The following is a 26,952-nucleotide window of genomic DNA, read 5'->3' on the forward strand; positions in this document are numbered from 1 at the left end:
AGTTAAAGGCAGGCACTCATGAAAGAAACCCATTAATCTCCACTCTCTGTAAGAAAGCAGGAGGGGATTTTGGTCTAGCACAACTGAGAATGCAGAGACGTTCAGGCTCTGCTGTGTGATAAGACCATCCACAATAACCCAGACACAGTTAAGTGTTCTGCCCATACCACCACTTTGTTCATACTAAATAAGTAGTTGCACAAACACTTTAAATTTGGATAAATGACATCAAGAATTAAATTAGAAAGCAATCCATTATTTCCAGATGCTCATTTTGCACCTAGGCCACCGCCAATTCCCTGAGAGAAGCAGAAATACCAAGTGGCTGCACAGCAAATTAAATGGAAAATGTTATTCAGACAAGATTACCTGAGCCAAATAAGTAATTTTTTTTTTAAACGCAACCCGTCCCCTGAGCAATGGCACAAATGAACAGGGAGGGGCTGAGGAACACAGGACATCCAAACTGTTCCGCTCTTTGACAATTTTAAATGTTCAGGGGACTGTGGCTTCCCTGACCCATCATAATGCTTATTAATAAAACCAAATACAACACATATTAATAAGACAATACTGCTTCCCATTCTCGCTCCTTCTGCTCTTCACACCTTACTGTCAGTTCCACACCTTTACAAAGCCAGGCCAAACCAAGTGCTGATGCAGCACACTGAACTGGATCAGAGAAAACAGTCAACTAAAATATTAGGGTTTTCTTCAACTAAATTATTTTTCCCACAGGAAGCTGCAACTAAGGACTATTTAGTCCAGAATATACTTGTTAAGAGCCCCATTGTTGAGCCTCTTCACTGCAACATGTATTCACCCTGTTTTATAAGGTTTTAGTCAAATTTCTCTTAGTATATATATAACACTGAAATCTGTAAATGTATATTTATATATATGTATATATATACAGGGTTTGATAAAGGGTGATCAAAATATAAAGCAATAATACAAGATTGTAGCCTTAGTTGCTTACCAGCTAATTTTTAGGTAGAATTAGGATAGGGCCTTTCTTGCTTGCTTATGCTAACTCACAGACAGGATATAGTTAATTTTATAATGAAGACTTGAGTGGGAACAGAAAACCTTAGAGTTTAGATAGGGGGCTTTGAAGCTCATGAGAAAGAGACCTTGAAAGTTGATAAAGAAAAGCTCCTGGAGAAGATACCAGTTTTGAGTGAATTGGATAATGCCAAGTCAGTAGTTCTTAGCAAAGGTAAAAAGTTCAAGCCGAGGAAGACTTCTTACTTCATCCAAAACACCCCCAAAGACCCCTGAAAGAAAACCCCAAGGGGGTGTTCCAAGGTGGAGTTACAGGGGTGGTGTATGTTAATGATTTCCCCTCCCACTTTTCTGGAATTTGCTGAATACAGCTAATGTATATGTAACACAACTACTGTATACGTAATACTACTAATGCATCTGTAACATTATCCTGCATAAAAGCAGTTGAACAAAGGCAATGGGTGTACATGATTGGAGGAATTATCCCCCATGCACCCAGCGCTGTGAATAAACATACCTGCTTCAATACTCTTTGCGAGTATTGGGGTTTGTTTCCTCAAGTCAGTTTCAGTTTTATTAGAGTGTGGTTATTTCATCTACACACAATAATTACTTCATGTTGTTGCCATATGCCACTTTTTTGACAGCTTTTATTAGTTCAAGTCCAATTCTATGCCAGGTACTGCCTCCCTGGCCTCCACAGCTGCTACCAAGACCAGCACTAAACTTGATCAACCTTCCATCAGCTGGCACCACAAGGACAACTTCCTCCACACTTGGATTTAAAAACTAAAAGGCAAAACAAAAGGAAGTTGTGGAGGTCTCCACAGAACATCTCTTAAGAGTGGGAACACCACAGATTCATTCAATCTTGCAGATTGCTTAGAAATTTTTGTCTACTACATCTTCATTTAATGAAAATACTTGCTGCACATACTTTAATCTGCATGGAAACCCACAAACAGAACTCATCAAAAGGGCTGGAATAATGTACAACTACTAGCTTTACTTCAGAAAATACCAGTGAAAATTCATTTCAGACAAATACATTGCCATGTTCACATGGAAAAAGGATGATAAAAATGTTTTTAGCCTTCCATTTATTTTGGATTCCTTTCATCATATAGATCTACTGCCTGGTTTCCAGAGATCTCAGGCCCTTTCAAGTGCAATAGTTAATCACAAGCTTTCAGATCCAAATCACCCAAAATTAGAGGGCAGAGTTTTACATCTTGATCACTGTGGTGGGGCTGTGGCACAGCAAAGACAACACATGCTGCTCAACTCGGTCCAACATTATCTAACCTCAAAACCAGCCCTTGCTTTCTGAGCTCACACAACTGTCTGGAGTCTATGCCGGCAATGAATACCGAGACTGTAAGACAGAAACATAGCTGAAAATGAAAATGTTTCTACTACATAAACAGTCTATAAAGACGAAACCCATTACATTACCAGTTTCCAAATACAGACCTTGAAGAATATGCCAGCCAGTGGATGGTTAAGAATTTCAGCATATTGGGCCAGAATCCAAAACCCTCAAGCCAGTTAGTAATTAACAGACATCTAGGTCCTCCACATGAAAGAAGTCTATTGTTAAAACAGTGACACAAATTTTTCCTTTCCTTTTCATAGCCAGTCTCTGCCTGTGTTTTAAGATTCCCTTAGGACTGTAAAAGCCTATGATTCTAGAAGCTCCACTTCTCAAACAGACACTTTGTTAGATTTTTAGTTGCCAAGAATGCAAACGTGCTTACATCACAGGTAGAACAAAACCATTTTACAGGCTTTTCTCAGAGACCTATAACCTCCCCTTTTTTCATTTAATGCCTGGAAAAAAATAATATCCAAATAACCTTCTAACATACCTACAAGAGCAAAAGAATTACAAAACATAGTAACAAAGCATGCTGAGGGCCTGTAAATAGGTTGAGATGAGTCCAGTTAGTGAGCAACGTACCTATGGGGAATATTAGCCCATCTCTTCATAAATAATTATAGGCTACAGAAAAATTTCTAACATAAACCAAAGGTTGCCTCACTAAAACATTTTGCTGGCAATGAATTTGTAAAGTAGCAATGATCTGTGATCTGTATAGAAATGCCCGTAGTCTGTTCTGTTATCTTACTCAAGATGTGTGAAAAACAAGAGACTACATATAAACCACACTCAAACTAATCAATGTAATAAAAGAGAACATTATGTTAAAACTGCATTTTGAAAGAATGAAGTGCAGACACTCACCTATAAAATAGCAAGTTAAATTACTAAGAAGCATAACGGAGAAAGCGTCAGAAAAGAGGGTGGTGGAAGTACTCTAACTGATGAAGATACTTTAAGAAGAAAAGAGTCTATAAAACAAAGAGCCAAGCCTATCAGAAAAACACAAAAAGCTGCATGAGAGTTAAAAAACATTTCCAAATGCCCATGGCTTTCCAAAGTCTATGGCTTTGTCTACTTTGTGTTTTCTGGAGTCTAACTGGTGTCTCTAATTCACCTACCTGGTCATACGAGGAAACACCCTCATGCCTACCGCATTCAAGCTGACAAAAACATCCCTGGAGAAGAGAACTAGATGAGACTAGAGTTCCCTTTGGATCAGCTTCACCTCCTCCCACTCACAGGAGCTGTTTGTGGCCTGCCTGTCTATGAAATTGTCCACCTGAAGTCTCTACAGAACCATGTAACAAGAGCGTAATTCAGCAACTCAATCAGCAGCACCATTCACCAGGACAGTCGGTCCTTTCGTTGTCACCCTAACCGGAGGTGCTAGCGAATGTGTAGGCACGTGGGACCGCTGCTCTCACCTTTGGGTGCAGGTAGTCAGTCCAGGTCCAGATTGCAGAGCGCCAGGAAGCTCACACTGCTGCTGGAGGAGTGCTGCAGGCAGGTTGCTGGGATGTCAGATCAGCATCGCTTGTGAGCTTCTGCCACCTAACAAGTGTGGGAAGAACTGAGCTTACTGGCTCACGGGCAGAATTTGCTGCTATGTTGCAGAAAGCCTATATTACAGTTCCAGGATAAAAGCAAAACAAAAGGAAACTCAGATATGTTTCAAAACTGCCTCATTAATTTTGTCTTAAGTAATTAATTTCAAGAAAGACATATTTCCCTTTTTTTTTTGCTTCAAATAACAAGCAAAATACATTACTACTTTCTAATATATTCATAATTTCTCTTTTGTCCGAGGTAGGCAGTCATGTTCTCTCAGCTTCTTCCCATGACTGGGCTCCATCTTCTCTGTACTTGGTATATTCCTCATGTACAATTTCCAAACACTCAGTATTCACAAACACATATATTAACAATTTAATTAATCTGCAAGCATCATCTCATAATGCAGAATATTCCAAGAGCAGGAAAAGCTTGTGCTTCATTTCAAAATAAATAATTACAAGGGAGAAATATCTTCTTTTTAAACGTAAACTACTATTTTTATTGAGAGATTTGTCAGCACATCAGTGACACTGAGCCACCCTGTTCCCAGCAATGTTATTGTGAGTTGTCCCATTCCTTTCTGTGGAGCTGGGCAGTTCTCATGGGCTGAACTTCAGACACAGGCACAGATGTAGGCATGCCTGTGTAAACATTTAAAAGGTTTTCTAGAAGTCCAAAGCAGATGCTGGACACCAAAATCTTCTGGAGGATCCCGGGTCGGACCAGAGCTTCGAGTCATGTAAATACAGCGTTCCCCCGGCAGAAAAATTAAATTTCTATCTCACTTTCTCCCCAGTGTTTTAGTAATATCCACGAGATTAGAGATCCTTTGACAATTATTTGAGCACAGTATGTCCATCTCTACAGTTTAAAGTGGTGGCAAAAAAAAGAAGTGACAAGGGATGACAAACGACCCTCACTGCCTTTTAAGAGCAGGTTATTTTTTAGCCCCTCTGAAAAACCCCTTTACTTAGCCACAACACCAACACTTGCAAAGGCAGCGCTGCTTAAAACTTTAAAGGGCGTCACAAACCTTTATTTTCACACTTTGAATCGAAAAGGGCAGCGATAATTTAGCACTTCACAGGGCAGCGCCACAGCCAGCTAAGGGCGAAAGGCAGCGGCCAGCAGTTAAGTTACGCAACTCGCTCACTCGTTATCGTACGTTTTCATTTCTGACACATTCGCGAAGACGCCGCAGCCCGACGCCGGCCCAACCAGCCCAGCAAGCTTCCCCAACCCGACCGCCCTTGGCCCCCGGCCCCAACACGGCTCCGGCGCCCCACAGCGCCCCGGGGCCGGCCTGCCCCCCCTCGACCCGCCCCCTCCAAGATGGCGGACGCACCTCCAGTCCCTCGCTCTGCCCCCCCCGCCTCCACCGCCTCCGCGCGGCCGCGCGGCCCCGCCCCCTCTTCTCATTGGCCGCCGCCGCCGCCCCTCCCGCCGCCGCAGCCAGTGGTAGCAGACACAGCGGCGGTGCGCGCGCCCTGGCCCCGCCCCCCCCGCGCGCGTGCCCGCCCACATCCCCGGGCTCCCGCGCCCCGGCGGGGCTGCGCCCCCTGGCGGGCGGCGGCGCCTGCGGGAACAGCAAGAGGAGGGGCGGTAAAGCGGGGGGTGCGGCGGCGAGGGCCTGAGCGCTGCGGGAATGACCCGGCACCCGGCCCCTGACAGCAGCCTCGCCCCATGCCAGCCTCCCCGCCCCACGCCAGCCTCCCCGCCCCACGGGCATCCCGGCCCCTGCCCACCGCCGTGCCGGAGCGCAGCGAGACCCACCCGGCGCGCCCCGACCTGAGCTGGGCTCGGCGCTGCCCCGGCGCGGGTGACAGCGCCCGAGAGGCCTCCCGGGAGGATGGAGGAGAAAAGAAGTAAGCCTTTAAAAATAAGCAGGTGTATGTTTTGAGCAGCCATTGGTCTCGTGAGAAACAGTTCTAGGAGCCAACAGTCTTCCCTTAAGGTATTTTCCTGTTCAGCCAAAGGAAGTACCTGTTCCAGAGTTAATGAAGATAGTTGTGGGTTTTTTTCAGTTTTAGCGTAGAAAAGATTAAGTAGCCAACATAAATGGAGTGGAGCGGGCTGCCCAGGGAGGTGTTGGAGTCACCATCCCTGTAGATGTTTAAGAAAAGACTGGACGTGACACTCAGTGCCATGGTCTGGTTGACACGATGGTGTTCGGTCACAGGTTGGACTCGATGATCTCAGAGGTCTTTTCCAACCTAATTGATTCTGTGATTAATGATGACGGAAATTTGGAATCTTCAGTGTGGTTGAAGAGTGTTGCCTTGCTTCTGCTTACTGTTCTTACGGTGGATATACCTTGCTTCGTCTTGCATCTGTCAAGAAACAGATTCAGTAATGTATTTACCTAAAAGAAGCTTTCCTTTTTTTTCCCTATAAATAAATTAGTTTAGCTGTAGTACTGACAGCACAGATTTAAAAAGAAAGAAAGAACTGTGAGCTAATAGGCAGTGGGGATTATGTAGGCTCACCTGAATGTGCTGGAATGTATGGGCCATCTGTGACAGCTTCATGCCTGAGGGGTAGTAAGAAATGACTAAGTAAAAAAGCTTCCTCATGCGGCTTGTTTCATTTGAGTGTTCCTCAACTATGTCTTGACAAAGCGTGGGATGACGTTTGAGAGGAGGATGACTGTTTCACCACAGCGCTTTCTCACACAGTGCTCCTGCTGATACCCACTGTAGTATTTACTTGCATAAATTTTGAACAGCTGGGTGGCTACAACCATTTTGATTGCTCACGCAATCTCTTACTTGTACATTCTGCACCACTTTGTAGTGCTGCGCGACTTCTTTGAAGAGGAGAACCTTACCAGTTCCAGGGAGGAGAGCATTAAAGGTAGTATAATTTGGATTTATGGAGGGGAAGGGGAAGGTAGTGTATGTTTGGGCACGACTTCTGATGTGAAAATGATAATTGAAAGACAATAGCTTTGCCTTTTATGGTGTCAGACGTTAATGAGCAGGACTGCAGGAAACACGCACATGAGTTGTTTTTCTAGTGGCTGGAGTAAGCAGCCCTGACCTTGGCTGCTTGTTTCTTGCTCCAGCGTCATTGCCCTGCACAAAGCTGGAAAAAAAAAAGAGATATGTGGCCACAAGGATTCTATAGGGGAAAAAGAAAATCCCTCGAGCCAGTTTTAGAACTATTGCCACCAGATGCCATTCCACACCTTGAGTCATCAGCTGGTGAGATGATTCTGAATGCTGACGAGGTAAATGCTTCCTGTGTCTGTTCATTCCCTATCCTCCTGTCTTGAGTTGACAGGAGCAGAATTAATAGTGGAGAGATTAGTGATGTGGACATCTGTCTTTCTGAAATGGAAATTGTACTGTGAACTTCATATGCGTTCTTTGCTTCTCCGAGCAAAACAAAGTTTTTGCTGCTAGAGTTTCAGGACGCCCCAGCATGAGAACTGGGGAAGCATTTCTAAGGTGAGTGAGCACTACATATAGTATATGTTTTATTTCTTTTTGGCCTATGCATGATTATATCTAGGGGGCCCAGAAACAAAAAACTGTGTTTTGTCACCCGTCCTCTGAAGTAATACATCCACCAATCCAAAAAATCCTCCAAATTTAATAACTGTGTTGAAGTGTCTGAAAACCGGTAATGAATGAGGATAGCAGTTTTGATCTTTTCCTGAATGTATATTTTGAAACACAAATATGAAATATACTTACTTCTCAGTATTTTAAATTTGTGATACTGTCATGCACAGTGAAAGGACGGGAATGGCACAGGGCAGGCATTGTCTCTTGGAGCAGTAATGTAGGCTTCCAAAAATTGTTGTGGCTTTTTTTGTAATGGGACTTTAACCTTTTCACATTTTTTTAATTTCTGTGAATATAAGAGATCATTAAATTATGTGGAGAGATAGCACCAAATCAGTTCTTCCACAAGACATTGCCTGTTTATATTAAATATTACACTTTTAGCTGCTGGTGTCATACACAGCTGGGGTTGCGGTGACAAAAGATTGTTACTCCCTTCACTGTTGTCGTGATGCTTTTGAGAGTAACCATACAGTCTGTACTGCAGTAGAATGCCTTTGCTTCTGGTGCCTTGGGCAACAGAAGTCATTCTCTAATAAGTCAAAAATGAAGGAAATACTTTTTTACAAGACTTACCAGAATGCAGTATTTCTTGACTGCTGGGGAGGTGTCACCCCAGAGCATTTGCCAGCCGAGATTTGCTGTCTGAAAGTGGAATGTGAACCTAGTGTGACAGTGGACTCCACCTCTAGAAATGGAGTAGGATTTGCTTACTCTTTTGTTCTTGGCCACTGAAGAAGAGCAACATTAATCATGAGAAAGAGCTTGTTCTTTTTTCAGACGTCATCTGTTGATACACTGAACCCTATTTCCTTTTTCTTGAGAAAGACGTACTGCTAATGTTTTAACAAAAGCTTTCATGAATGGGCTTAGTACCTCAAAAGTACATACCTTTGGAAGAGAAGGTATGTTCTGAACCAGTAGCTTAGATGCCTTTAAACAAGATGTTCTTCATAACTATTTCTAGTGGAGGAAGGAGGCATGACATACGGCATGTATTAACTCTTTCAACTGATATCACTTGGTGAACAATATTTATTGAACTGCTTCTATCTGAAAATATCATGATTTTTTTTCCATAGAAAACATACCAAAATTAATGGGACAGGCTAGTCAGCCTGTGTAGCTAAGGGAGGTTACAGCTATTAAAAAAAAATAAAAAATAAAAAAATCCAAATGTCTTTTGTTGAATAATATATTCAGTTCACTCAGTTGAAAATATTCTCCTTTGTCACTTCTGTGAGTTTCAGTGGTGATTAATTTATAATGGGACTCATTTGCTGGTATTTGAAGAAAGGCTTCCACAGCACCCTTTGTGACGTGCTTGAAAGGTTGCTTGAAGGAGCATCATGGACCATCAGAACCCACTCCAGTTCGTCACTTGAATTCTGTTTAACTTTCTTGATTAGCTGTAGGAATAGACTTCTGAAGGCTTAAGCCGTTCAGCTGTCCTGACTGGGTATTGAGAAGTGCCTCCAAATGAAATGAGCGGGAACCTTTGAATAGTCCACTAGAAGTTAACGTGTGTTTTCAGACTTCTCAGGAGCTGTACAGATTTGTAAACAGGAATTTGCATTGCAGGTGATTTGAAAACGTTTTGGACACGATTGGGAGGCAGAAGAGTGGATGTCATATTTGAGCAGGTGCAAAATGTGCTGCTGTTGCTAAAGGAAAAGATCAAGAATGGAACTGCCACAAACCAAGGTTTGAAATCCTCGTAGATATTAAGCTGGACTGCAAGGGAGCTGTGGTCTGTTTTGTGTAGATCTGTGACATATCTGACATAATTTAGTTACCTCTGAATTTAAATTACTTAGTAGTTGGTGGGTTTAAGTACTTTTTAAAAAGTCTCTTCTTTTTAAAAAAAGACAATTTCAGGTGCACTTTGCCATTTTCTTGTTTTGCCTGTATACTTTGTCACACAAAGCGTGGCTCTTCTTAGCCTGAAGATAACTAGGCTGATGACAAAGTAAAGAGAGAAACTCACACTAAGTTGTCTTTATGTATATTACTGCCACTGTAGGCCACCAGTCTGTGTGCGCTTGGAAACATTCCAGCGGCTTTCCAAAAGCCAAGGGATATTCACCAGTAATACACAGCTGCTACTGTGAGCTGTAATTTTATTGCAGTTCCCAGATGTGTCTGTTAAGGTCTGTGGTGCAAAAGGTTTCTAATAGTATCAGTCTTGCAGTACTCTAGATTACCCTAGTGAGGAAACAAGTATCTCTGGTGGATTTACCCCTTTTTTCCCCTGTTATCATTACTTCACTTACACTTAGTATCTGCTTTGGTTTGGTTTTTTTTTTATGCAGAATGCTGGCAGGCTTGGGCACTGGTGAACGAAGCTAATTTAAGTGATCTCTTAACTTTGACAAACGGTACGTGCATCCCAATTGTATTTGTTTGGCACGTGGGCTCATTTTTTTCTTGTTTTACTCACTAGAAGTTTAATTCCCTCCGTTGAAATCAATAAAATAGATCTGAGAAGGCCGTTAGCATTACAGTGGGGAAAATGTAATTATTAATTTCCTCGGGTACTGGACTATGAACTTTCACCTGGATTTGTATTTTTGTGGTTCGTGTGTGTGTACCAAGGGAACCAGTTTGAACTAGTAAGCCCCGATGAACCTGAGCTGTCTGCAAGCAGAGTTATTCTGTGCGTGGCTCCACTAGCTGAAATACCTTGGCATTCTTTTATCTCAAATAATGAAGAGAAATCTGTAAATGTGTTTCACATGCGTGTTGTTTCTGGTCACTTTGAAAACTGTGTGGAAGATATTTTAGTAGGGCACTTGCTAACATGCTCTCTGTTAGCTGTACTTCATAGCTACGCATTGTTTTTAATACATTTTGTCAATTTTCTCTTTAGTAACTAAATTAAATTATAAATTGAAATGTGAGTTGATGAAGTATTTGCTTGCATTCAATTTTTTCAGTAAATGATGGGTTTGATGGAGATGGACAACAGGAAACCAAACCCAAATTGCAGCACCTTCTTGCAGATGACAATACTACAAATGCTGTAGAAGGTTCTGACAGGTCAGCATCTTTATTTCAGCTCCTTATTTGACATATTCTTTACTGCAGTTTAGAGAGAGTTCTCAGTTTGTATTCTAAAGTCAGTGTTTTAAACCTAATTTTGAATTCTGCTAGCTTTCAAAGTGAAAGTGTCTTTAACTTGACCTACGCGGAAAACCTGACATTTTGAATAGACTTGTCTAATTTACCCCATGAGAACATTGCAAAATAGGGCATTAGGTTGTGAATAAAGATCCATGAGTATTACCAGAATTATCAGGGTTAGGACTTAAGTAGCAGTTCTCAGGCTTTCTGTGCCTTGCATATTGTCAGGCGTGTGACTTAGTCCCTCTGTATTTAGCCTCAGGTACTGATTTGGAGTAAATATGATTGTTGTTTTTTTTTTTTTTAAATGTCCTTTCTGTGTTTTAGCATGTAAGCTCTTTCTAGAAAGAAGCTAAGAAGCTGTTGCCTTTTTTTTTTCTTGTTCTTAATGCAACTGAATATGTCTTCATATGAAGTTAGGAGAGTAACACCATGTAATACAGTGTTTCAGTGAAACCCTGGACCTTCTAGGAATGGGCTGTTTCTTTCCTGTGCTAAAAATACCAAACCACTAAAAAGCTGAATGCTTCACTGGTTGTCTAAGATGCTGCTCTTTTTTCTTTTTTTTTTTTTTTTTCTCTTCTACTCCAAGTAGCAGAAAAGAGGAGATGGAAAGAGCATGTTCAGGGAGTCAAAAAGCATCTAGCAAAATTCAACACTTACCTTTAAACCTACCGTATCAGAACCACAAGTGCTCTAGTGCATGTCTTGCCAAGAGAGCAGCGGGCTCCTTCAAGGGTGAAAATCCTCTGAAGATACCAATCCTGTTTCACTTCCAAAGACGCCATGCAAAAGCAGACTGCCTTTCGAAATCACTGGATGTGAATTACAAAGCTCCTTGCGGTCGGAGTCTGAGAAGCTTTCGAGATGTGCAAAAGTATTTGTTTGAAACAAAGTGCAATTTCTTATTTGTTGATCACTTTTCCTTCAACACATATGTACTGCTGGGCAGGAACACCATGAATCCCAAACCCCTCGTGTTTGACTTTGATATTAGCAACGGAGCCGAGTCTGTGCCCATCTCCTTCTGTAACAATCTTGACCGTGCAAGGTTACCTTATTTCAAATACCGGAAGTCATCGTGGCCACGTGGATATTATCTCAACAACTTCTCCAGCCTGTTTGTGGACTCATGTGACTGCACAGATGGCTGCATCGATAAGTAGGTAGAAAAATCTAATCTCAGACTAGTGACACATGATGCCACAACAGCAGTGTGGCATTGTGGGAAGGTGCACAGTACCAAACAACGCCAAACAGGACCAACGCTGCTGGAATATCTGTGGGATTTGTCTTGTGCGACGTTCTGTGTTGACTAACACCACTGTGTCTTTCTGTTCTCCAGAACTTGGGTGCTCCTATTGGTCCACCCTCTGTTGTAGTGAAGGAAGTGATCAACAAGTGGATTATTTTGTTCCTTTCCCTTTCTTCCCAAATTGGCAGTGTTTCTCCTCCAGGTGGAGCTGACAAGCAGGCCTCTTGGCTTTGGAAAAGGTGCAGGGAAGGGAGTCTTGTGCCAGCAGAGGAGGGCTTGTTTTCCTGGCAGGCAGGGAGAGGATCCCACATGACAATTTCTGCTGCAGCTCCTACTGTGGTATCCTAGAGGTGGGATGGTACAACCTGAAAGGATCAGATCATTTAGAATTTAGAAGGCTACTGAGGGCAGAGGAAGAAGCAACCCTGTTCCCAACCTCTACATCCTTTCCCTCCCCTTGTCTAAAGAGAAATTATGAAACCCTGTAGTCACAGAATACCTTTATGGTCTGAGCAGTTCCAATAGTATTGTTCATTGCTTTTTCTAAATCTCAGTAACTCTGGGCTACAGACACTCTGTGGGAATGTGCCACAGTTACTGTATGAGAATTAGGTGATAATTTTGTCTGCTTTCTTGAAGGGTGTTTGTCTGATCTCTGTCTGTAGGTGTTACCTGGCGTTGGATCCATTTTGTATTATTGATAGCTGGGGCAGTTGCATGTGCTGGTGTGCAACATAATTGCCCATGACCCAAGAAGACCTTGAAATCACACCCTGGTATAAAGAAGCTTCAGTAATTAAAGTGATTTAGTTTCAGCTGAGCAGTGGAGTCCCACAAGAGTTGAGATGCTTCTGATGTGCAGTTTTGGGGTTCAGGATTTGCACGATTGCTGTGATTCTTTGCAGCTGTCGTGCCACACGATGGTGAAGACAAGCACTGTTGCTTGTGTTCTCCACAGTGTAAAATTCTTTGCTTCCTGGGGGCTAAGGTGGGAGGAAAGTAATGAAGTAGTGGTTAACAGACTGGAATGCTGTGCCAGAAGAGGTGATTTTCATTCATTAGATCCATTTGGTAGTGTGCTGTTTATAATAAATTTCTGTTGTACTTCAGCTGTTTGCATGTGCCATTTAAGGAGCTTGGCAGAAGAATGGGGTTGGGGTGGAGAGAACATGTTTATTGTAAAGCACACATAACCAGCCAAGAGACAAAGGGAGAAAGTAGGGTGCCTGAAACAGCCTTGTGGAATAAAAGGAGTGGGAAGGGGGAGTACAGGTGTATATATACAAGTGTGCAGGTGTATAGTCAAGAACATTTCAACTTACCTAGATTTATGATTGGTTTGCACTGCTCCAAATACATTCTGAGATGTTTTATTCTTACTTTTAGGTCAAAATGTGCATGCCTACAGCTAACTGCAAGAGGCTGTAGTAAAACTTCTCTATCTTCAGGTAGTAAAAGATCCCATGGATACCGTTACAAAAGACTGGAGGGACCAGTTCCTAGTGGGTAAGAAAGACCAAACTATTAACTGCTATTTTATTTGTATTCTCTTATTTTACTCCTGTAGTGTAAGCGCTACAGGATTAAGAAAAGTGGAGTTTTTGGCTAACTCAAACCTTCTATTTTTGTCACAATTTTACTGACAGATCAGGATGATAAAAAATAATTAATGTGACTTGAGTAATAGGAGGAAAAAACCCTAAAACTCTTCTACAGCAAATTCTACAATTTTGACATCTTAGATTAAGGTCTAAGAAAAGTGTAAATAGTGACCAAAGTCCTAAAGAAACATTGACCAGCTGCTGTTGCCAGACTTGGTTATGTGTGACTCTTTCAAAATTTTCCAAAGCCATCCAATGCTTCAAGTGTTTGCCCTTTCTCTTATTCAGCTTCTGGGGATTAATATGTGGCTTGGAGAAGGTGCCAGGTATTTCAAGTGTTTAGGAGGGGAATTGTGCAAAATAGCTTTCTGCAATAGCCAAGGGCTTGAACCCACATGTTTAAGGAGCCCTTTCAGTTCTCTCTTGCTGTGTGATGTTAGTTTATGATTAACGTGCAGAATCAAAGCTGTCAGAGAAATCAGAAACAAATGCAAAAAAAAAAAATTCACAATTATGAGTTTTTTTAGAAATACTTTGTTAAATCTTTAAACTCATGACAACTACATTGAGGTCCAGGCATATAGGTTGTCTTTGCTAAGATCTGTTCCAGCATAGAATAAGGTGTGTCATAGGGATTTCTGCTTCTGTGAGTTTTACTCCTATAAAACAAAAATTTAGCATTTATTTTTCTTCTCTGCTTATACCAAAATCTGGCTGACAGACACTTAAAATTGACGAATCAGCAATCAAGAAAGTCACGAGTTTCAGAGCACTGCTGCACAACCAGTTTTAGTCAGTCTTTATCTTTTCAGTCCATGGCCTTATTGATGCTGATTATGAAGGGAAATTAATAATAGAAACTTTGTTTTAGTAGTGCATCCTTTTATATTGTGTTTTGTTCTTCTTCCACTTGACAGAATTTACGAGTGCAGTGTGTTGTGCAGGTGTGACAAGTTGATGTGTCAGAACAGAGTTGTACAGCACGGCATTCAAGTCAGGCTGCAAGTGTTCAACACTGAGAAGAAAGGCTGGGGCGTCCGCTGCCTGGATGATATCGACAAGGGGACATTTGTTTGTACCTACTCAGGTAACAGAAGGTGACCCTTGGAAGACATGTAGCATAATTCTCCCTCTCTTGTGGCCTCTGCCCTGGATTTTTTTTTTTTTTTTTTTTTTGAGAACAGGGAAATATGGGGTTGGAGGAGAAGTGGGTCAATACAATCTTAACTTGCAATGTGATCAAACGGACAGAAGAATCTTGAAGAACTCTGCAGTGCAATGGTGGCAGACAAGCAATCAAAACATTCTGGAGCAAAGTCTATCTCAGGCTTTTACCTCATAAGTCTGTGCATGCTGTACCAAGGGCTGTACGTCTAATTTAGTTTGTATGTCAGCCTCTACTGACATCAGAGAATCACAGACTGCATTCATATTTTGCTTTCCCAAGTAATGTTCTTGTATTTTTTAATGTAAGTTTGACCTATGGTAGTATGAGTCATCTAAGAAAACAAACATTAAAAAAAAAGTAAAAAGCAAACCAAACTTTTCTTTTGCTTTCAGGCAGATTAATGAGCAGAGCTGAAGTATTGGGAGATGCTGGTCAAGAGCTGAAAGAGAAGAGTGCTGTGAATGACAGAAACCATGGGGGTTTTTCCAAAAAAAGAAAACTTGACACTGATTGTTCAGATTCAGTGATTGAACTAGTGCAGACTGGTAAACATGACATTCTTGAGAATCAGGAACCTTTGTCTCAAACTGTGGATAGTGAAAATAAATCAACCCTGTAAGTTTATCAAAAAAACTTAAGCATAACAAAATCAATATTCTGCTATTCTAGGAATTATGTTTTATAACTTAGAGCAGAACTGAATGTCCTCAGATAAGGGTGGGTTTTTTTCTTTCTGAACTTCTTTGTTATTTCCCAATTATTTCTACTAGTGGGACAGAGTTTTCCTCTATGTGGATTTTACTTACTGTGTGTACCACTTGGCATTTTCTAGAAATCCAGTTCATCTCTTTGATGTACTTGTTCTGTTCAGGGTGTTAATCATGATGCAACTTTGAAACAATTAACAGAAGATACTTGAGATAAATCATTTAAAGATACTTGATGAAGGGTTTAATAACATATGACCCACTAACTGTCCTGTCCTTTGCCACCAATCTCTAAACCTTTAGTTATTTCTAACATAAGCTTTCCTGCTAGGAGTCTGACAGCACCTCACTTTTGCAGTGAATTATGTTTTCATTGTATACTCAGGTTCTCATAGCCTGTCAGCATTCCTAGAATAAAATTACCGCAAAATAACCATGTGGCTGTGCCAATAGCACGCTGTAGTCTTTTCAGAAGGAAGTTGGGAGCTTCTTTGTTGCTCTGCCACACTACTTTGTAAACACTTTCTTTGTACTACTCACAAATGATTGCAAATTCTTGCTCTTTTCATAGTAGAAGATTATTGTGGATCTTTTAGAAGTACCATGAAATTGCAAATGGAAACTTTTAAAAATATCTGCTACTGTTTTCTCACTTGCATTTCAGTATCTTGGAGACCATCATTTTCTAATTACATAATTATAAGTAATCAGCTAGGTTTTACTTCTGCTAAGTGCCATTAATAAAAATAGTAGGCAAGCAGAGTTTCAAAGTTGCCTCTGCTGCACTGCTACCTTAAATCTCATTAATTTCATTTCCTGAGATTAAAAAAATGTTTTACACCTGGGCTGTATTAAAAAAAATGTGACAGACAAAAAGACATTGTTATTCTGCCTCTTAAGAAATGACAGTCAGTCCAACTGGACTGAGAAACATTTAAGAGGACATCAGTGTGCTAGGCTTGACATGTCATTCACCCAAATAGATTGCCTTTAAAAGAATAAACAATGTAACCATGTAACAATGTCACATTTTCTTGTGGCCTCTGCACATTTTGAATTTACAAAGGAGTTTAAATCTTAAGAAAGCCTTAAAGAGCAGCATTTCTTGCAATTATCAGTAGCCCAAAGAAGTACCAGGATTTTCTTTTTTGTGGCAGGAAAACACATATAAATGTTTTACATTGAAAATCTTCTTGAATAAGGGCTGTTATTTATTGCTAGACATTTTACAGATATTAACATTAGTTTTGAAACTGTTGTCTTCTACTGCACTCTGAATTTAATCCAAATTAATGTGACTTCAGATGTTTTAAATGTATATACCAGATAGTGTTTTCCATCTTCCTCAACTCTCTTCCTGATATGAAGGACTGAGGTCCTTTTGAGGGAAATTATTTTCTAAACCTGCTGTACATTGCCTCCCTCCCCTTCTGTCTCTCTCCCTATCCCTTGTACCCACAACATCTTTGCTCTCCTGTTTAAAAGCTGCACTGTTAAAACTGTTGAAAGTAGTAGCAGGAAAAAGGCAAAACTCTGTCTGTAGGTGCTTTATTTTGAGGTGATCTGATGTAATAATAGTAAAACAACAGACAGTTTGGTTCTCAGCTGGACAACTGGGAAACAATGTAAAAGCAGATGATCCCTCAAAAAAGTATGAACAACTGATTTTTTACAAATGCAACAGTAAACTTGGCCTAGGTCCTCGATTCGTAAAGGCAAAATAATCACAGAACATGGGGTGAGGCCAAACTGCAGGCTCTGCTGTCATCTCTTTTAGAGAAGAGACTAGAACCAGAAGTCTGAGAAATGTGTGTTTTGAGAGTTACTTGTGAGTCTGTCTTTTATAATTTCCTTTTGACCTTTCTGTACAGGGTTCATCTAAAGAACTCAAGTATTGCAACTGCAAGACCTGGAAGAACAGGGTTTTTTCACAATCACCAGCTAAAAATGGTAATAATAATAATAATAATAGGCTTTAATGTATTCATTTTTCTGTGCTGAATATTTATGTTAATTCTGACCTTTTCAACTTGTACATTTAGGTAGTTCTAATGATCTTTCTTTATGAGATTGTGTCACACTGTGAGTTAAGCTACCATGCTGGAAGCTGCACCCCATCCCTTCTCCATTATCAGTCCTTCCACATGTACCTCCAGACCAGCACGAACTACTCCCACAGCCTTCCCTTCTCCACCCTTCACTTACCCTCTAGCCTTGAGAGTCTTAGAAAATTATTCTCCCCCTCCACCTCTTGCTGTCACTAACTACAGGATTAGGGTGTGAGAGTGATAGTATTTTTGTGATGCCTCCCAAAAGAATGGCGTAACAGGGAGAGGGGAATATCTCAAGATTTGTACACGTTTTTTTCATGCAGTGGCAGAACTGGGAGAATTTGATCTGATCTGAGTGCGAAGTGTTGCCTGCAAATATGTGTAAAGGAGGAAAACTGGGGTAAACTTACTCTAGGTTTTGCTGGATTCATTGCACTTACGAAATGCACATGGGATTGTCATGCTAACATTCGGCTCCATTCTGGAGCTACCATAAGTAGTTGCCTTTTTGTGGCAAGGAGAGGAGAAATCCTGCCACATCTGTTCATTTCACTGAAACTCTGTAAAAAGCATGTTTGGGCTTTGGTTCAGCAACTTAGAATTCTGGTGAAATTGTTGGGACTTACGCGCTTACTTAAAATGTTTTGTTGCGTGGGGGACTCCTTCCAGGTTACTTTGAAGGATCATTTGAAATTAAGATCAATATTTCATTGCAGTGAACGTATTAACTTTCCAAACTTTTCAAACTTGGCCTCAGCCATGCAGAAGGTTTGAACCTGCAGCCCTAGAGTTCTAGAGGTCACTTGCTGTACCGTGTTGACTCAGAGTGGCATGCAGCAACAATACATCACGGCCTTTTCATTTGATACACAGGTGCACAGTGCCAGCTCAGATGAAGATAATAGTTCTCAGATTCATCAGTCAAGCAAAACAAAAGTAAACAGTGGAACAAAGAAAGGAAAAGAAAGTAGGTTTTCTGAGGTATACATACCGCATTCTTAGTATGTTTGTGCCCCATCAGGTGGTAGGCTTTGGTGTAGACAGTGTGGGCAGGCCTGTTCTCTGAGTAGAACAATGTCTACATGTTGTGGAGGCTGTTTTAAGAGAGCTCAGTAGTACAGAAAGTATTGCTGCCTTGCATAACACAGTGCATTAACAGGTACAGGGCATTCTTTTGCCTGCAAAGTAGATCTGGGGACATGTTAACCTCTCCTGACATCAGCTTTCAAATACAGTAGAACTGTGGGAAAGTCAGTCTTGCAGATCTTGTTGTGTTACACCCAGTACATATTCTCATCAACAAAAATTGAACAGGATATAATCCAGGGGTGGGGGGACCTCAGGCTGGAGAGGCAGTGTGAAACTGATGCTATTTGCACTTGCATCTTGTTTCTGTCTAAATTACAGTTTGTGATTCTCTTGGGAATTAAGGCGGAGAATTATTTAAAAATGCTGTGTGGAAGAAATCAGTCTGGAGCAGGATTTGGGAAGAGTGAGAGACCTGGTCACTCACAGGTGCCTTGAGCAAGTGCTTTAGACACCACAGCAGGAAACAGTCATTTGTGGGAGGATTGACGAGAGGCATGGAAAGGGGCAGTTGTGTTATAGACTTGTAAATAGCAAGCTGGTTAGATTTTGGAGGACACGGGTAAGAGTGGGTGGGTAAGAGTTCAGGGCCAAACAAGGGAAAGGCTTTGGCCTTAAACTGGTGTTGAGAAATAATTATATGTCCATTGACAGAATCCACCCGGGAGCAGAAGGAAGAACATCTGATGGAAATCGGGCAGACCGAGTCTGTTGGTGTGGACAGTGAAGGATGCAAAAGAAAGAGTCTGTCACTGCAGGGTGTTAACTGTGGCAAGTCAGGTGTGCTGGATGATGCATGTGTTGCGAGGCCATCCAATAATATACCCCTAAAAGCTGACTGCAAAGAGGAAAGTAGCAGGCAGTCAAGTCAAGATGCATTTTGTGAGGAGGCTGATGGAGATGGGATGCTTCCAAAGAATGCTAGTGAAGAAAACATTTATGTACTGGATGCCACAAAAGAAGGAAATGTGGGTCGTTTTCTAAATGTAAGTAAAAAGTTGCATGTGATCTCTTCATTGTCTTTGCAAATACATCATTTATTGTTTTAAGCTTAAGCTAGAAAGCTTTTGCACATAAACCACATATGTGGTAGGTGCATGACAAGGAAGGCACATGTGGTGCTCCCTGCCATCACAAGTGACAGGACAGTAGGCTGGGTCACTGCTAGTGCCTTCACAAGCTGATGCATGCCACATACCAGCTGTAGTTTTTGGCACCACCAGGTTCCTGAGTGACGTATCCCCCAGTAATGAGTGACTTCTTTTTCCTGATGGCCTTTTGGGGGGTCCAGAGAGCAAATGGCACGTTTTATTGATCCACATGCCTTCTCCCAGCCATTGTAAATTCTAGTTAGTGCTGGTTTAGGACAAGTGTTGTGATATTTTACGAAACTTCCCTACTGTTCAATCATAGGTTCAGAAAGTGGTCTGTCCTACTGTGCACATGTCTGCTAAACAAGTCTCTCAGTTTTTGACTTGCCAAGAAATAAATAGTAATGAATTACCAAGTACCTCCAGCTAAGATGAATAGACATTTCTGCACATATTCTGCAAATAACTTATTTCTCTTCATTGCCAGAATATGTGTCTTACAGCAAAATCCTTGCTGTTTCTCCCTGGAGAGGTAATGTGGTGTTGAGATTAGTAATGCATCTTGCAGAAACCTTTCTTCTGCAGCCATGAGCATACACATGTTCCTGTGAGCACCTGAGTCACCTTTCACATCTGGTAATTTGCCAACACATAATCATTTAATCCATCGCTTGCTCCTCATCACTGCTCCCCTGGCTGACAGCAAGGTATATACTGATTATTTGTGGTGCATTCTGAATCTAAGATGAATTTTCTCCATAAATTTGTGGAGGACAACTTCACAAAAAGTAATACTTTAAAGAGACATAATTATTGCAAAAATAAGTGACAGTGGCATTGAGTAATAGACATTCTATGTGGGCTGGAGATGGGAAGGAAGAAACTACTAGTGACAAATATTTGGCACAAAATAGGTTTTTCAGCCAATTGTATGGAGTTTCACTGTTTCTAATACAGATTTCCTCTTTTACAGCACAGCTGCTGCCCAAATCTCTTTGCACAAAGCGTGTTTGTAGAGACTCACAACAGAAGTTTTCCATGGGTGGCATTCTTCACAAACAGGTGAATTTCTGGAAGTTTAATGTTGTTCATTCAAGGCACTAGAGAAAAGAAGCAGTGCTTAGTTATTAGGACATAATTATGCTGTAGGGTGTGTGTGTGGGATGCTTAGATCACGAAAGCACAACATTACCTTCTTATTGGTGAGTTCTAATTGTGCACTAGAGACAGAAGAAATACAGTTTCTTGATTATCACTGATGAGTTTTTCTTCGGTTTTGCATTGAAATGTAAAGTGGGGAAGCTTAATTTTGATGTGTCCATTTCAGTGATAATCTTCTTCAGTGGAGAAATAGGTTTAACTTGGCATGGTCATTTTGAAAGCCAAGATTCACTCATCCTGCTGTTCTGTCTCAAAGATCTTGGTCCCATAGGGCAGGATTAAACCCCACAGGATATTAGGGTTGAGACACTTTGTGGGCCAAACAAGCTAGCTTCAGGCCTTCTCCTCACAGCTATCAAGAGAAGCAGGACTTTGTGTAGCCAAACATGTCCCAGGGAGGTGGCACTAGGATACTTAAAGGGTGAAAATTTACTCTGAAAGCAAAAGATGCAGGTATTCCCTTAGTGACTGATAGAAAGGGTGGTACAGAGAGCTGGTGCCAGTAAGATGGAAGAAGACGGCAGCTTCCACCCAGGGGTGGAAGGATTAATTGTCTGAATGAATCCGGCTGATGCATGTACCAGCGGTGATACTAGGTGAGAACTTAAAATAGAGAGGAGAGTATTTGTGCCAGACAAACCAGTTCCTGGGAACACTGATCTTCTTTGGAGTCTTGCAACCCTGGTCCATACTAACACAGATGCTGTGGATTGCACTGGGAGGCTTTCAAGAACTGTGAAGACAATATGTTGAAATATGGTAGAAAAAGATTTTGTTTTAGTTAGAGACTTTCTGGCTCAGGTACTCTGTAAAGATATGTGTAGTGGGGACTGAGGCAAGTGGAGAGAGGGAACAGGGATCAGCAAAGACACTTAAGGAAGGAGGAGGGTTGTTGAAGGAGAGTTTCCCTGACTGGCTCTCACATTTTCTGGGCATCACCCTTTTACAACTTTTCTACATTAAGGACTTCATCTGAATCATTGAGCTTAATTGTGTACCTTCCATGAACTTGCTCAATCACCTTTTCATTTGTTTTACATGTCTGGCCTCCAGAATATCTTAAGGCAGCAAGTCCCAGGTTGAAATGTGCTGCTTGAAAAGCCCTCATTGTTTGTTCTCAGCCTGCTGACTGGTAATTCACTGGATGTCCCTTACATTGTATCCAGTGAGAACCATTGGAGAATTACTCTCTTCTTTATAATACTCATATTTTATTGTATTTTCCATCAGTTGTCTCTCAGCAGATTAGTCTAAGGTATTTAGTTTGGCATTCATTTTGGGCAATGAATTTCCTACCTCAGAAATTTCTTCTCTTTCATGTACTGTCAGATCAGCTGGTTCATGAGGAGCATGTGTTTAATTCTGAGTCTTTGTGCAATTGCATTAAAACGTAGCTTGTCAGGCCAAAGATGATAGTCTTCACCAACATATCTAGAGATCTGTTCAGACTTCAGTGATGCACTGTACTTAGTAAAAATAACAAAACTGTTCTCATTTAGGATGTGTTCACTTATGTAGTTTTCCTTTTTTTTGTTTGTTTTGTTTTGTTTTGTTTGATTTTTGTTTCCCAGAATTTTGTCTAAGAGCAGGTTGTTTATATTGTTTATACTCCGACACTATTGCACTGCTTGATAAATTCTTTCCATCTGTGTGTGGGTATTTGCACTCTTGTGGTAGTTTTAATCTTGGTACAGCTCTGGTAGGCCAAGCAGCATGTGTGTGTCAGAGACTCTTTATGTATCTTGTTTCTCTTCCAACAAGCTGCCTGTGTGATGGTCGCTGCCCTGTACAGTTTTTGGGTTTGCATGTGAGTCGTTGGTGACAAATTGTAAACGCAGCACTGTTTCACTCAGTTCAAACAAATTGACCGAGTGTTTTGTTTCTTAGACATGTGAAAGCTGGAACTGAACTCACGTGGGATTATGGCTATGAAGCTGGAAGCATGCCAGAGACAGAGATTTCCTGTCAGTGTGGAGTTCAGAAGTGCAGGAAAAAAATCTTATAGGCAGAGCTTCCCTACTGCCAACACACCTTGTACCCAGGGATTTATATGCTGGACAGGACTACTGCACAGTGAACAGTGCGATCGAGTCTGTGGTGCTAATTGCATTCAATTAAAATGCTTTTCACCTGATTTTTTTTAAATTTACATTTAAATGTCACTTTTGTAGTTTACAGAATTGGAACTCTTCATCCTAAGAACAGACATCAAACTTTTCCTAGATAATTTCTGTGCTCCTGGTCTTCCCTCTCCCCTCTTCTCATCTGCAAGCAAAGTTCACAGTGCACTGGAAGAACTTGTGCTCCATGCCATCTGCAGCAGAGACATGACTGATTAGAGCAAGAGTTTGTTGGTGTTCTCTGTGTCCTTCCACAGTGCTGAGTTAGTAAAACTTGCTTTTCTGAAACTCATTGTGAATGCAAGTCTGCCTGTCTGGGAGCTAGGAATTGTTAAAATAGATCTAAGCCTGATGGATCTGGTGGGAGAAATAATCTTGAACAGACTTTACATTAATCAGAACAGTTTTGCAGAGCTGTGTTTGTGCTGCAAAGTGAGCTGGACAAGTTCTGCCACTACAGGAGAGAAATGACTGCTTCTTATTGGGTTTACAGAATCACAGGATATGCTGTGTTGGAAGGGACCCACAAGGATCATCGATTCCAACTCCTCGCCCTGCACCCACTCCCAAGAGTCACACTTGATTTTGTGCCTGAGAGTATTGTCCAAATGCATCTTGAACTCTGTCAGGCTTAGTGCTGTGACCACTGCCCTGGGGAGCCTGTTCCAGTGACCAGCCACCCTCTGAGTGAAGAAATCTTTTTCTGTTACCCAACATAAACCTCGCCTGACACAACTTCAGGCCGTTCCCTCGGGTCCTGTCACCACCTGGTCACCACAGAGAAGAGACCAGTGTCTGACCCTCCTCTTCGCCATCATGAGGAAGTTATAGACTGTGATGATGTCTCCCCTCAGCCTCCTCTTCTCCAGGCTGAACAGACCAAGTGCCCTCAGCTGCTTCTCACACGGCTTCCCTTCAAGGCCCTTCACCATCTTCGCTGCCCTCCTTTGGATGCTCTCTAAGAGCTTCTTACCTTTTCTATATTGTGGTTCCCAAAACTGCACACAATATTCAAGGTGAGGCCGTACCAGTGCAGAGCAGAGCGGGACAATCCCCTCCCTTGACTGGCTGGCGACGCTTTTCCTGATGCCGACCTCCCAGGGCGTGGTTGGCCCTCCTGGCTGCCAGGGCACTGCTGACTTGTATTCAACTTGCCATCGACCAGGACCCCTAGGTCCCTTTCCAGGGTTCTGCTTTCCAGCACCTCATTTCCCAGTCTGTACAAACATTCAGGGTTGCCCCATCCCAGCTGCAGAATCCAGCACTTCCCCTTGTTGAACTTCATGTGGTTGGTGATTGCTCAGCCCTCTGATTTGTTGAAATCTGTCTACAGGGCTTCCCTGCCTTCGAGGGACTCAACAGCTCCTCCCAGTTTTGTGTCATCTGCAAACATCTGCAGTATCCATTCCAGTCCAATGTCCAAGCCATTTATGAAGATGTTGAAGAGCATAGGGCCCAAGATGGAGCCCTGTGGAACCCCACTAGTGACAGGTCACCAGTCTGATGTCACCCCATTCACTGTTACCTTCTGTGCTCCACCCGTGAGCCAACTGCTCACCCACCACATGGTGTGTTTATCCAGTTGTGTGCTGGACATTTTGTCCTGAAGGATCCTGTGAGAGACAGTATCAAAAGCTTTGCTGAAATCCAGAAAGATTACATCAACTGGCTTCCCTTAATGAACTAGGTGGGTTACCTTGTCATAAAAGGCATCCCTCTCCATGTTTGTGACACTCAGAGAACTGCTTGAGAAATCCAGTGTACCTCATTTCAGTGCTATGTGTGTAACATGGGACAAGGGGGCCACAGAAGTCCTTGCCATGTGGTTTGTTGGTAATAGAGAAACAGGCTACATTAGGGGACACTGAGTGCAGATGCAGGAGGTGACCCTGAAGTGGAGCAAGGGATGGGTGTACAGGCATATGGCTTTTAAATGTGTTGGAGCCTTGTGCAAAGCAGGAGGTGTTGCAGGCGGGCGATTTACACCGCTTGAAGAACCACCAGCAATGGTATCAGAAAAAAGTGGTTTTATTAAAGATGTTGTAACAGTGTTACTTAACAAAGTTTGACGGCAAGGTTTACTCTGTTACTACACAGGATATAATAATGATTTAAAATTACCAACACAAAAACAATTACCAATACAAAATCAAGTGCACTCTAATACAAGATTATGTGCAATATCAGTCACTTACCAGGGACCTGTAGTTGGGCAGGGGTCTCCCAGCCTCGAGGAGTAACTGTGAGAGGTGTCCCAGCTGACGGGGAGATCACTGCCATGCAGCCAGCTGCTTAGCAGGGAGAGCTCAAAGAAGGCTCACTCAGGCTGTCATTTATGGAATAAAGTGGTTGGCTTGTAGTCAAATTACCTGCAACGGAAAAGGTCACTGTGAAACTTGTACCCACACCTTGCTTTGTTCCTTGATAAATGAGTCTTGGAAGAACCACCTGCTATTCATGTGTTAATTGTATGGTTGGTGTTCCAAGCCTGTATGCATCAGTGCTCACAAAGTATTTTCATTGTATTATAACTTAAAGTTCTATTCTTTGGCCATTTTTCACCATCATCCAAAGAGTACAAAGGCCACCAGTTATTACAATATTCAATTAACTGCTCTCTCTGGAGAGAGAGCCTCCTGTTGCACCTCCCACCTCCCTCCACTCTTTCAAAATACATCCTAGGGATGATTTCTCCAAAGCCCCCCCTTTTGATGATTGACCAGAACCCTTCATAGAATATAGTAAAACACAGTTACATTTCCTTCTGAGAGTGACGTGCAACAGCCACTCACACTTTTGGCCCTGAGGGGTGTGCAAAACCTGCTCACACTTTTTAACCTTCCGTAGGGCTGGCACTCTGGGTGTCCCCATCATAATGTGCAAACTAGCCCAAAACCTAGTTTCCAAGTTCCCTTTAATTAATCCAGCAAGACTTTCCAGCAGCCTTGTTATGCCCCCCCAGTAATGCCTTACTAAAGCCCAGGGGCCATGCCCTGAACTAAACAGATCAGGGGACTGGAGGATCTCCTTGGAAAACCTTTAGCGTGTTCTGGAGTCCTCTCGATTCTGTGAATCCGTCAAGCATTGGTTGCAGGGTTCCATCTGGATCACCAGAAATTGTCACTGAAAATGTTGGGAAAATAAAACTCTGTAACACTGTAATTTCAGTATTTTAGAAAGCTGAGCAGGCATTACAGTTTCTTTGGCTCAAGGTGCGTGGGGGAATTGCTCCTCCTGACACATGCACACCAATAATCAAAACTTTTAACTATTTATACACTTTAGCAAATCAAGAAATTAGTGTTCATTGGCTGCAAGTTACATTGTTCCCATATTCATATTCTATCTTCTATCAGTTAATGATTCTCTCTCTTCTCATGCTTATTAGTTGCATGCTCAGTTTCTCCTTTCTTTAGGGTCATTGGGTTTCCTGGTCTGTGGATCAGTGGCCTCTGATCCCCCCTGCCAGAATTACCTTTTATGCACTTGGGGCTGATTTCAGCACAGTCACTTGTTTCTTCCTTATCTCATGAGTTCTGCCAAATGTCCTTGTGGCCTGTAAATTCTGCATTCTTTCTGTCCCGCTTTCAGTGCTACATCCTTCTTCCCAAACTATGTCAACCTCCTCTCCCAGGTCTGCAATCATCAAAAGCATGCAATCACTGAAGCATGCCATGTCCTAAACTTCAATTTGTTTTTCTAACATCTGGACATCACTTAAATCTTGTTTGTTGGCTGCCATCTCTTTCATGGATTGAATCTTCCTTCTTGTTCATTAGTCTTGAAGGTTACAAAGATCAAACATCAAAGAACATTCTTTCTTAAGAATTTTTTTTTTCCCTCGTACAACGCTATTTGTTACAAATAAAGATTTTCCCAACAGCCTGGTTTGTCTCGGTGGCGTTCGGTCACGTGTTGGACTCGGTATCTCAGAGGTCTTTTTCAGCCTAATTGATTCTGTGATTCTGGGCGAAGTGAACGGGTGCTGTCGCCTTTCCCATGGGAAAAGCCCTCTGGAAGCGGCTGCCGGGCGACGCGCCGAGAGCGCCGGCCGCGGGTATCGAACCCGTGCTC

The 26,952-nt window shown here is 42.0% G+C and overlaps 2 protein-coding genes across 7 annotated transcripts in view; one reads left to right on the forward strand and one right to left on the reverse strand.

Moving 5' to 3' along the window:
* CAB39L (calcium binding protein 39 like) overlaps window positions 1–3,949 on the reverse strand; it is a 61,204-nt gene extending 57,255 nt beyond the window's left edge. Inside the window, exon 1 of one of the 2 annotated variants that reach the window (XM_050332634.1) lies at window positions 3,817–3,949. The gene's annotated coding sequence lies outside the window, so the exon portion shown is untranslated. The remainder of the gene's footprint in view (window positions 1–3,816) is intronic. The other variant, XM_050332635.1, reaches the window with a different exon arrangement.
* Window positions 3,950–5,531: 1,582 nt separating this feature from the next.
* SETDB2 (SET domain bifurcated histone lysine methyltransferase 2) lies at window positions 5,532–26,762 on the forward strand. Of its 5 annotated transcripts, XR_007631130.1 has the most exons (15): window positions 5,532–5,811; window positions 6,740–6,799; window positions 9,097–9,219; window positions 9,828–9,893; window positions 10,452–10,554; window positions 11,231–11,800; window positions 13,280–13,399; window positions 14,412–14,581; window positions 15,055–15,277; window positions 17,241–17,319; window positions 18,294–18,387; window positions 19,161–19,492; window positions 20,571–20,659; window positions 22,646–23,141; window positions 23,372–26,762. XR_007631130.1 is itself a non-coding variant. In XM_050334119.1 (14 exons), the coding sequence occupies exons 1-14, from the start codon at window positions 5,796–5,798 to the stop codon at window positions 22,761–22,763; spliced, it is 2,163 nt and encodes a 720-aa protein (XP_050190076.1). In that variant the 5' UTR covers window positions 5,532–5,795; the 3' UTR covers window positions 22,764–26,762. The 5 variants fall into 5 exon arrangements, 4 of the variants coding, with proteins under 4 accessions (XP_050190076.1, XP_050190079.1, XP_050190077.1 ...); XM_050334119.1 differs by having other exon boundaries at window positions 22,646–26,762; XM_050334120.1 differs by having other exon boundaries at window positions 5,534–5,811; window positions 11,234–11,800; window positions 22,646–26,762.
* Window positions 26,763–26,952: the final 190 nt, after the last annotated feature.

Source organism: Myiozetetes cayanensis, unplaced genomic scaffold, assembly GCF_022539395.1.
Source record: "Myiozetetes cayanensis isolate MyiCay16 unplaced genomic scaffold, myiCay2020 scf5-8, whole genome shotgun sequence".
Classification (NCBI taxonomy): Eukaryota; Metazoa; Chordata; class Aves; order Passeriformes; family Tyrannidae; genus Myiozetetes; species Myiozetetes cayanensis.

What these genes read in the sequence shown, in the direction of transcription:
- SETDB2 (XM_050334119.1), top strand. An exon ending in TGGAACTGCCACAAACCAAG is followed by an intron (nt 9,220 to 9,827) that starts GTTTGAAATCCT and finishes TTTTTTATGCAG; the next exon opens with AATGCTGGCAGGCTTGGGCA. An exon ending in GCTGTAGAAGGTTCTGACAG is followed by an intron (nt 10,555 to 11,230) that starts GTCAGCATCTTT and finishes TTCTACTCCAAG; the next exon opens with TAGCAGAAAAGAGGAGATGG.